The sequence below is a fragment of the Charadrius vociferus genome, unplaced genomic scaffold (assembly GCF_000708025.1).
Source record: "Charadrius vociferus isolate BGI_N301 unplaced genomic scaffold, ASM70802v2 scaffold650, whole genome shotgun sequence".
In the NCBI taxonomy this organism is placed as follows: Eukaryota; Metazoa; Chordata; class Aves; order Charadriiformes; family Charadriidae; genus Charadrius; species Charadrius vociferus.
In genome coordinates this window covers 220,619-232,629 of record NW_009646736.1, presented here as the reverse complement: position 1 = coordinate 232,629, position 12,011 = coordinate 220,619, and the positions used below count along the sequence as shown (strand labels likewise).

The window sequence follows — 12,011 nt, the reverse complement described above, 5'->3', positions numbered from 1 at the left end:
AGATCCTGTTTCCAGCCTCACCTTTTCGTCTGAAGTTGGTTTCAAGCTCTTGCCACCATGCCTGCTGATTACAATGGGACGTGGGAAATGGAAACCAATGAAAACTTTGAAGGCTACATGGTTGCTTTAGGTAAATGAAAAATTATTAACTATATAGAGATAAAGAGAAAATGTTTCAATTATAAGTAAAATCCTTCTAAAAATTAGAGACTATTTTTGTAATGAGCGTTGTGGCATAAGGGTTTCTGCCAATCACATTAAAAATCAAATAATTGTAATGTACTTATAATTACAATGATCTAAGTATATAAGGAAGGGAAGAATTGTAGCCAAAGATGTTAGTCTTTATTTAGCTAAATGAAAAAAACAGATACTGGGGGGCGGGGGGAGCAAAACCCAACCTTTCAGATACGGAAGCTCTTTTTTTATTACTGGTATATACTTACTGTAACAGTCAAGTCACAACCTGGTTGGCTCTATTAAAGAGTGTTTAGTACTTAATTAGAGGTTTGAACTAGCAGAAATTATATGAACCAGTTGCATGGTAAAGGCGATAAAAGCCCTCAAAAGCATTTAAAGATAAATGGGCAGATATTTCTGACAATTTTTGTGGGAGTCATCCTTGCACAGCAAGGAGACTTAGGTCACAGGAGTTCTTAAACATAAGTTTACATGGTTAACTAAGCTTAATTTCACTGGGCTACTACCCTTATTGATGACAATAGTATATGTGTATGTGCAAAAAGAGACGTTTTGCCCTTTAGCCAACTTTCATTTACCACTTTGTTAGCCTCTCTGTCGTTAGAGGCCTGATAGCTACAGTTCGTGTATACACTGTATAGGATATTAAGCATATTCTTTGTAGATGCTAGAATACCAAAACACTGTTAACTGAATGCAAGCAATATCCTTGTCAGTTCATATAAAGATCAAGTTTATGATGTTTGTAGATTGATTTCTCCTCACACTGACAGACTCAATTTCTGAAATGACTGTGAGATAATTTTATGAGAGAAATGTCTTCTTTTGCTGCAACTATTATTTTCAATATAAATTGCCTTTCAAGCATTTTTTCATAAAGGTATAAACTTTTTGCTCCAGGTTATTATGATTATGCAACTAGTGTGCAGGAAATCCTTCCTCTACTTAGGTTAGCAGAGATGTAGATCTTTTATTTGCTGAAAAGAAGAAATAATAGAAGACATCAACATTTCTCAAGAATTTCTTCGGTACACTCTGGATTGACATTGAAAGAACAGTTATCACCTTTCTACCACTGCAGTAACATAGCTGCGTTCCAAAAACTGCAAAAAATATGCGACTTAGATTTATGCATGCATGAGAAGTGTAATTTTTAGAATCGGAAATCTTCTCCCAGCTCTACATCACAGATGAGGAGCATAAAGGACCATTGTTTCCTCAGCATAGATGATGTCTATAAAACTTATACAAAGAAAAGTAGTCATTAGAATTTGCTAATTTAACCTAGATTGGAGATGTCTGTCTGGCTCTGAATCATAAATTTGCATGTGGCAAAAATCAATCCTATATTTTATTTTTATGCTTACAATTGATAGCCCTCAGGGTCCCAACTGGCTCTATGCACTTCTCATTCCCAGATGTCTCTGTTTTCTACCCAGTGGTCATTGATTCCTATCTTTTGTTCAGCATTTGCTCTTCTTATTTTTCTGCCTTTGTACAGCAGCTGACACAACTGTAAGAGTGATGCTGATAAACAGCACCTTTTTCAGGTCAAAGTACCTTGCACTTTTCATCAGAAGTTGAGATCAGACTTGCGGTTTGTTGCGCTTTGTCCAAAAGGTTTTGAGTCAAGTTAATGGAGATTTAAAGAACTTGTTTGCTCAGATTTCAAAATATCTACTTGTAAAGATGTAGATTATAAACACAATTCAGTGGTTCAAAAATCAATGAGTGCACTGTATGGCCATCTTCCACAAGCTAAGAAAATGTATTTCTTAGAAAGAAGGGTCTACCACATGGTAATGTGGTAATCAGGCAATTAAAACTATCCTTTTTCAAGTAATTCTCAATGTCTACACTAGTGACTGACTTAGGGATAAGTACCAGAAAATCCTTAACTGACATAAAAAAAATTTGATGCTTTGACTGATTTTCTACTAGTTTTACTCTCATCAAAGAATCTTAACCCTAATTTATTTGTCTGTTCAGATTGAAAGAGAAATACACATAAACACATAAAAATAAACACTCATCCTTATTTAAGAACAATTGAAAATAATTTCCTTAAAACTTCGATTTTTTTAGGAGAGAAAGGCAAGTTTCACTATTCATATTTTTTATCCTTTGCATTTTTGGAGAAAAGCTCAATAACTTTTGTCTGTAAATACTATACACATATACCTGTGAGGTACAAAAAAAATCACTTTTTTTAAATTAAGAATGGTTAAGCCAATATCACGAATTTCAGGAGAAAGAAATATACTCACCGAAGTAATTTGAGTGCTCAGGTTTGACAGTTATGCATAAAGAGTAATTGCCACTCTATACGCAACTGAAATGTGATCTCAGCATTAAATATGCCAACTGCAAGTGAGCTATGGAGCCTGCTGGTCTGGATGATACTTAATTCAACTCCTAGTTGTCACAAATTGCCTATTCCAAGCTGTCTTCGTCTACCTCAGGCTTCTCTTACTGCCTGCCTCAGCTTTTGGTCTTACCTACAATTCTTGCTTCTAGCTCAATTCTCTCTACTTCGGCCCTGCTTCAGTCCTGTCTCAGCTCCAAGACCTGACCCACTTTTGTGGGGTGTTACTCTAACAACGAGCCATGATGGTCATCCTGCTCTAGTTCGGCCTTGCTTCATAGTGATAAATTTCATCATATTTGATAATTCTCTTTTGATAATTATCTTCATAAAGATCTCTCTGCTTTTTAGGTTTATTCCTTCCATATTTTTGGATGCAAATTAAGCACTTACAGTGTGCATATTTTCTTTCCAAAGGATTTGTAACTGTGGTGATAAGTTTTTATTTGGTTGTAGTGGCCATCTCTTTCTTCCTTTCTTCCCTTCCAAGGTATCATCGGAAGAGATTCTTGTATTGTTTATTTCAGTTGACCTACAACATTTCACTTGTGTTTGTCTTAAAATCCAGGAAAAAATGTCAGGGAAAAGGACAGCAGCAGCTACTAATATGGATTTCTTTGAATTTTAATTTACCCACTGTTGAATTTAAACTGTGATTTTCACTCAAATTCAATAAGAATTTAGTGTCTAACTTTCATAATACAAGTATTAATTATACCAGCTTTAAACTAAACTTTAATTATTATCATCCTTATATTCTGATCCTTTTATAACAAGTAATCCTTTTTCCAATTTTATAATTCTTTTTGTACCATAAATGCTAGCATGAACTGGTCTACAGCAGCTACTCTTTGCATCTCAGTGGCACCCTTCCAATCACTTCAGTCAGTGGATAAGTTATGACTTTGTTATTATTAAATCAAGTGGATTTTTGATCCATTTCTTATCTTATATATCCCAGTGGAAATTGGGAGAAATATGGATGGATTCAGCCTACATGGGGTCTGGACTACGGACATCCAATACTGGGAAACCTGCTTAAAAAAGGATAGTAAGTGTTCATGAGAACAAAAGAACTTGACCCACTCAATAGCCCAAAACAAAGCAAGAGAAAGAATCTGTTAGAATAAGGAATGCAATATAGATGTATTTTTCCTGGGAAATACTTCGATCCGTTGCCTACCCTGGGCAGATTGTACTGGAGAGGTGCTCACTGAACTTTCTGATAAAATTTTCAAACTACTTTCCCAATAAGAATGCCAGAAAGTGGTTGGGATGCCAACCCAATGATATTTGCACCAGTTGTCTGGATCTGACCCTTCATAAGTACATCATAATTTTTTGTGTATATATGCATATATATATTATAAGTTATACTAATTAAAAACTGCCAATGAATTAGCAAAAATAACCCACCAAAAAGATGAATATGGCTATAGGTGATTCTCCAAATGGAAAGAAATTACATGGAAAGGGTGAAAAGATATTCTTCTTTTCTGTTTCTCACAATTTTACATAGTTGATATTCTAAGTATTAAAGTGCTCAGGTTCAAAGCACACTGAGGTTTTGTTTTTTTAAAATTCATCCATCCTTATAATTAATACATACACAGTTCTATACTTTAATTAAAGAATAGTTTTGCCCTTTAAGCCAGAAACTTTGATTTTGTCATAAACATGTTACAAAGTATTTTAATCTACTATAATAGAACAATATATCATTTTTATTGCTTGTATTGTTCAAAATGCAGTTATGAAAACCATGCTTTAATAAAACCTCCCCTGATTTTTCTCCAGGAGGTACAAGACTTATATATTAGTCAGAAATAGCATTTCTTTGAAGTCTAGACATTTTTTTCCTCAGAGAAAACTAAATTTTATGTTACCTGTCTATAAATCAGACCCAGAGATACCTTTAATCCACCACAGCAGATAAATATACCCAAGAAGTCTTGAATATAAATACTGAACAAGAACATTATTCCCCATGTTAAAAAGTCACATTTTTTTTCAAGCCAATCCTCTTACTCAACTCGATAAGTACTTCACAAGCAGTATAATGAATCTACCAAAAGAGAAAGGGCTCCATTAGTATGTGGCATTGCTGAGCTGACAATGATTAACTCACAAGCAAAACCACTAAAGGATGGCTAACAAACCAAAACCATTTTTCAATCTCCTGCAGAAGCATGTGAGATTATTTCATTTGCATATAGGACCATAATAAGATTCACTGTCAGCTGGTCAGAAATATTTATTGCAGATGGTAATGCAGCTGGTGTTAGGTGGATTGTCTGGGGCAAACTGTCATGATGGTAATATATATTCTCCTTTTGGTAACTTTCAATGCATTCAGTTGCAAGCCGTTGTTTACATTATAATGTTAGTCTTCATCATGAACAAAATCAGGATGTTAAGGAGATCAGTATTGCATAAAATGTTGACGGAATATTAAACAGGAACTGTCAAATGCTGTATTTTGACATTTTTCGACTTTTGACTTCGAATCTGTCTCCCTTTAACATCTTAACTACAATTTATTTCTGAGCCTGCTGTCTAACAACAATTGATAAATCACACGTTTATTTGATTGTTTCTTTTTTAATCATTAGTATAATTTTCATTATTTTTAAATTAACTAATTAACCTCTTGTACACTCCCACGGACTGTAAGTTCATCATAAAAGTAACATGCCAAAATCCCCTTGATTACATACTCATTCTAACATGCTTATTTTCTGAAAAGGAGTTTTATTCCGAATTCCTTCTTTTGTGGGTGTCCAATGTTTGTAATCCTGCAGGACACATACCAGTACCCTCATATGCCTACATAATTTACACTGCATGCTTAGGAAAGGGAATGGCTTCCAAGCATAAGAGGACAATAGCATTCCTGACACCTCACAGCTTCATGTGTGAATGAGGCCAAAAGGCAATGCCAGTCTTAATAGCCCCTGGTTTTTCACATTCTCCAAAAAAAATGGAGATTCGGGTGAGTTAACATGCCAGTACCTATTCACTACTGATTGTTTGTTTTAGCTCTGCTCATAACATTCCCACAGATATCCTGTTAATAAATAAATTTATAATCAGTGGAAGATCTTCAAATTGAAAGTCTACTTGCAAAACCAATTTATTTTTCTTTGAAATCATCTTCTCTACAAAATGTTGCAGGTAAAACTGTCATTTAAGGAAATATGTTCCACATAAAATGTTATTTTTATGATGTGTAAATAGAACTGCTGTGGGTTTTTATTTTTGGTAACAAATATTGGAATTTTCATTGTGATACTCTCTTTTCTGTTTTTTCACAGGTATTGATTTTGCAACCCGTAAGATTGCAAAACACTTGAAACAAACAAAGGAGATTATTCAAGATGGAGACAATTTTAAAACAAAAACACTCAGTACTTTCAGAAACTATGAACTGGACTACACTGTGGGAGTGGAGTTTGAAGAACATACCAAAGGACTAGATAACCGAGTTGTAAAGGTAAAAATTTGGTACCTGCTATCTGTTTACACTACAGTCAGCACCAGGACTGAGCAGTTCCAAAAATCAGCTGAATACATGACAAAGAGCCCCAGTATTTTACAGACATCAGAGGATTTTTATAAAGCAGAAATAATTTGCATCTTGAGTCTGTTTTCTTTCCTGCATATAAATGCAAATCAGAATGGTTACTCAGATACGTGAGGACAATCACTAATTACATGGTTTTCTAGTAGGGAATTTTTCCAGCTTTTCTGTGGTACACCTTTTTGTATTTAGAAAGTGCAAAATAACTGTATTTTTACCTATGTATCCTCCTTAATGAAGCTGTCAATTCATCCCTTTGAATTTAGGACTTCCTTGTGTCAATATAAATTTTAGGTTCTGAATGGCTAGGTTCACACTGGATCTTTAATCTAAGCCTGCTCAACCTCAATTGGACAATTTAACAGTTGGACACTGTTAAAAATAAACCTGCACTCAGCTATTAATCTTAAGGGAGTTTGGGGGAAAGGACAAGAAAAACGTGCGAGGCAAAGCTCCCGCTGATAGGGGTGGCAGACCTACTGGCAGTGGTAGGCAGGCAAGGAGACCCAGCAGTGCATGCTTTACCATCTTTAGGATTATAGGAGTAAACTGAGCTCAAAATTCCCCTAGGAAACTATAGCCATATGTTCAGACACCTTTCAGTGACATATGTGGACAAGTAACATTTGGATAAAGGACCATATTTTGTGTCAGCCCGTGCCCTACCTCCTACGACAGACAGAGTCAACCAAGAAGTCTGCTCCTGTGAGGCATTCAAACAAGACAGTATCAGGGAAGTTAGTGAGGAAATCAATACAGACGAACACTAATTAAATTCACTTACTTAATTTAGCTTCATGTTTCTGTATCAATACTGATTCTGTTCTACTCTCTTCTCACCCCTAAAATACTTAAGCAAGATTTTCAATGGTTGAAAGGGCAGTATATCTTAAATTGCCATTGACTGTCCCCTTCAGAGTCTTACTAATGCCGCATCATCTGCCTCTCTTTGTCATCATTCACTGAATATACTCATATCAACTCTTCTGCCAATTACCACAGGTTTATTCTTCCACTCAGCTCTCGGTTTTCTTGGAGAAGACTCCAAACATACACTGTCTTTTCCACCAGTATCTGCTCAATAAACAGGGTTTCAGAACTTTTTGCCAAACTCGGAGAAGCTGAGATCAAAGCTCACTGTCAGTAAGACCTGTTTTGTTTTGGCAATTGCCACAGGAAATTGGCAGCGTAAAGGACATGTTTACATTTGAACTTCACTGGAATGGCACAAATTTGACAGAAGACATTGTTTATTCACTATGGATCACTTTTCATTCTCAAACTAACTTTGTGCAGTGTAATTGCTATGACTTCTTCCAAATTATTTCTCATTCACAGAACTGCAAGGCATCAAATAATAAGATCAATCTTTTTCCAGTATCCTGAATATCCCTGTCTCTAAATTGTCTTCTTAACACTTTCTCCAGTGAGCACTCTGTCACATATTCTTGTGACAGAGTTTGTCCTTTAAAACATTGGTCCCACATCTCTTTAGATCAGTTGAAGTCTTTATTAGGGATCTAAGGACTCATTAGTTGCGTCACTCCTTAAACCCATAGTCTAATGCTCCTCTAGTGCTTTTCACCACTATCAAAGCCATGGTCTGTCTGTGCAACATCATTTCACTTGCAGACTCTCCTATTCTTTATCAATAATTTGGAAGGAAGGAAATACAGCTTGTATAATTATAACACTACTTGGTTTAATCATTTTTGCCTAATATTCTTTTCTAAACAAGTTCTATTATTTGTTTCTAACAAGAGGAGAAGCAAAAAGAAAGCACGTTGTGCCATTATTCTCAGAACTGCTCTAAAAGAATTTTCTGGTCATTTTATTAACAAAACAATGCCTCAAACACATTGAAGTTAGATGAAGGTAATAAAACTGCTAGGCATCATTTAAATGTAAAGAGGGCATGGATAATTTAAAGAGCATGTAGCTTAAAAATTCCGTAAATAAGAAAGAAGTTAACTGAAATGGAATGAGTTTTGTCTTGTTATTAATAGAAAGCTCCCTCATAAGAGAAATAAATCATCCAGTGCTGAACTAGAGAATGAATTAAGCTCCCAGTACTCTTGGAGCTTTTTAATAACTGAACTTCCACTGATTGTAACTGGTCTCTGATGAGGATTTGCCTATAATACATGGTTAAACATCTCCCTAAAGTACAATAGTTCAAATCTAGAACAATTCAAACAAAGTTGCTTTGAATTTACTCTAGCGTATCTGAGTAGAGAATTTAGCCTGTAAAGAGAATCTTTCCTTACAGAAATGGTCATCCTGCTCCTGGATAAGAATCAGCACACCCAATACCCTGTTTATTGGTGATAGACTCTGAATCACACCAAATCATGAATTGGCTGAGGATGGAAGGGACCTCTTGAGATCACCTAGTCTAACCCTTCTGCTCAAGCAGGGCCAGCTAGAGTACCTTGTCCAACTTATGATGATATCTCTTTAAAGGTCTTTTGTGAAAGTCCATGAAAGACACTATAAAATAAATAGATTTATTATATGAGATGATATTAACATACACTTCATCTTGTTATTTTATACAGTGCTAGAAACTTGTTAGCACGGCACTAGCTGGTATAAGCCCCCAGGTCTTCATTCATGAAACCTTATAATCTTTTTATTAATGTCTTTAAATAGCAAGAAAAGAAAAATACAGTTTGCATACATTGCACAAGTATCTGTTAATTCACTCAGCAATTCACTAGTTATTATGAACACTTCATATTTGTGTATGGAAAGAAATTCATGGAAATGACAACAAAGCTTCACATCGAAACTGTTGTCATCTTGAATGCATTCAGGTTTTGGTTGAATGATTGATTTGTGGTTTTTTAGGAGGGAGATGGGAAATGGTAGGAAGCAACTGTAATTGTGTCTTCTCATTGTTTGATTGAGCTTATTTTCATGTATTCATAAATTTCTCATTAACATATCTGAGTTAATTATCTGATTCATGTAGACACTAGTGACCTGGGATGGTGACAAACTGGTATGCGTTCAGAAAGGTGAAAAGAAAAACAGAGGCTGGAAGCACTGGATTGAAGGAGACCTACTGCATCTGGTAAGGGCTGCTATACAGAGACATAGCACATAGCTGAGACTGCAACAAAGTACAGTTTTCCATTTCAAAGAGTTTGTGACTTGTTCTAGTTAGAATGGTCTTTATTTAGACAGGTCTGATCTCCGAACTCTAAGGAAATCCCCCTCTCTGCTACAACTCAGGAATGCTCAATTTCTTTCCACCTGCTCCCAATTAAGTCATAACCCTGCAGTGGTTTTTTGCTCCAGGCCACTGCCCTCCTCCTATTAACCCTTCTTGTTACAGTGCATCTCTGACATCATCTTGTTCTTCTACAGTCATTGGTAGAAAAAAAAGAGAAAAAAGTATGGAACAGATTGCAAGAAAAAATTTTGTTTTGTTTTGTTTTTTTGTTTGTTTGTTCTGAAAGAAGCACTATGATTTTTTAGCATATTATGCTGTAATACAGATCAGAAACCTCTGAATAGTCAAGAGGATCCTGCAAACAACCTACATTGCAATTACTTTATGCTAGTACAGTAAAAGGGCAAAACATTCATACATCTGAGTTAGTAAGATGGAGCCCAAAGATAAATGAGGTGAGTTCAAGAGAGGCCAGAAGAGCTTGTGCAGGAAACAAGCAGTCAGTGAAGTCCAGAAAGATTTCAAAATAATAGATACATAGTGCTAATGATTCCAGAGTTTCTTGTGAGACCAATCAAGAAATGGGCATGATAATGTTGGATGGTGCAACAGGCAGGTGCAGAAAGATTATGGAAGAGAGCTCATTGTTTCTATCTCATGATTTGCATCTAGGTACCCACTCCTTCACAAGTTTACCCTTCAGACAGTTGGTATGGCCAACCACATTGCCTCAAGTCTGTATGCTTGAAAGGTCAAAGCAATGAATTGAAAAACACTATCTGCCACCTAACTAAAAGCCAACTATCCAGCACACTTTTTCAACTCGATCTCAACTCATATTCAAAAACTGACCTAACAAAGGTTCTACATGCTAGCACCAGGATGCAGGCTAAGACTGGTCGAAACAGAGAGAATAAGTAGGTTCTTACAACAGTCTGTAGAAAGTCTGTTGTGGGTTTGGCCAACTGCTGGCCAAAAAGCCAGCCTGGGTACACCTCAAAGCCTTATTTGGCACAGGAATGCTGGCTAATCAGCAGACTAACCAAACTGCCTGCCTTGCAAGGGGAAGGCGTGCCAACCTTTAAGAGGTCAGCTGCAACACTGGGCAAAAATGGCATATTATTCTGGCCCCTGAAAAACAGATGGGCACATGTCTGAAGCAAATGCCCTCACCTTTTTAAAGCGTCCTCCTTTTTTTTTTATTTCCTTGTTTCATTGCTTCTCATGAATTATCAGGAGACACGTGAATTATAAACTATTAGAGTATATTGTTTTAATAACAGACCATGAAAAAGCCTTGCATTAAAGAGCAATTTTTATGCATTTTTCGTATTTATTTTTCTTAGAGCTCAATTCAATTGACAAAATCTAATTACTGCAACATGTAGTGTGTGCGTGCTGATCGGTTACATATAATACACGATTCTTTCTGTTCTCTTTTTCATGAGCTTATCTTTTTAATGCAGTGGCTCAGTTGTAGTAATTTCTGGTGGGATTTGCTGTGTATGCAAAATACAATTTGTACCTCTGTATACTTACTAATTGTTTTAATACTGCAGGAACTGACATGTGAAGACCAGGTGTGCCATCAGATATTTAAGAAGAAAAACTAAAATCGACCAGAAAGCCATGCAGATCTTCATCACAATATTATGCTGTTATGTTTTGTCTAAAAAGAACCAAGCCAGAGTTGCAATAACTTTTTGACACTGCTATGTGAACGTATTTTGTGCATGTTTATGGGAACAAACTCGTTTTATAGAAATAATATCAAGTTACAAACATAAATTCCTTTGCCTTTCAGTCTGGAGTTAAATAAAAGTAATTATCTTTCAAATAATGCTTTCCTACATCTTTGTAATAATTTCCAGAGGAATGTCCTTTAGCAACAAGGCTGAAAATTAACACTCATAATTATCTCAACCACAGTATATCTCTCCACAGTGCTGTAATATCATAATATATTTGGATGACTGAGTAAAATTGGACATTCATTGGACTGTTTCTATTTAATTTAGTCCTGGATCACTAAGTCCACAGTTTCAGGCAACAGAATGGCTCACTGAACACGATACATGGCCTTTCACATCAAGGTTATTCATCTGAATTTGGCCCAGGTCTATAGCTGCTAGTAGTTATCACCTGATAAATGTCTCACGGCCAACGCGAAATGCTGTAGCTCCTTAATACAGTCCTTATGTAGATCATTGAAAATGCTGCTAACCTCCAGTTAGAACTGGCATCCTACTAATAATCCCAGTGGAGAAGTCTGCTGTTTGAAGCAAACTCTACATTCAAGAGTTGCTCCATGATGTGAAAACTAAGGCATACTTATGGCTATAAGAGGAAAACTGCAAAGTATACACAGGCTGCACATACCCTGTGCATAAAGAGTACCCAGCATGCTGCAACCTTCACCTTGTACCTACCTTCCAGAGACTTTGAAAAGTCATTTCCATGCAACTCTTCTCAGTTTTATTTAGGTTTTTTCAAAAGAATTCCTGTTCTTTGCTAAAGGCAAGTTTAAGTTAACCACGGATGGTGAGCACTACTTCTGTAGATGGAAACTGAAATTATTCAACAAAATGTGTGCACCCATTCCACAGAACTGAAGAAGGGCTTGTATGCCCAAAAGCTCATCTGTTTTTTCCCAACGATATGAATTATTCTAATAAAATACACTCTTT

The 12,011-nt window shown here is 36.0% G+C and overlaps 1 protein-coding gene across 1 annotated transcript; it reads left to right on the top strand.

Annotated features, from left to right (window-relative positions):
* RBP2 (retinol binding protein 2, cellular) lies at positions 1–11,108 on the top strand. The gene is made up of 4 exons (XM_009889595.1): positions 1–130; positions 5,881–6,059; positions 9,121–9,222; positions 10,884–11,108. The coding sequence occupies exons 1-4, from the start codon at positions 58–60 to the stop codon at positions 10,935–10,937; spliced, it is 408 nt and encodes a 135-aa protein (XP_009887897.1). The 5' UTR covers positions 1–57; the 3' UTR covers positions 10,938–11,108.
* The last annotated feature ends 903 nt before the right edge of the window (positions 11,109–12,011 follow it).

Excerpts from the sequence above, each read along its gene's own strand:
- RBP2 (XM_009889595.1), top strand. The coding sequence starts at position 58 with ATGCCTGCTGATTACAATGGGACGTGGGAAATGGAAACCAATGAAAAC. Across the intron at positions 6,060-9,120 it reads TAGATAACCGAGTTGTAAAG|ACACTAGTGACCTGGGATGG; the intron begins GTAAAAATTTGG and ends TGATTCATGTAG. Across the intron at positions 9,223-10,883 it reads AAGGAGACCTACTGCATCTG|GAACTGACATGTGAAGACCA; the intron begins GTAAGGGCTGCT and ends TTAATACTGCAG.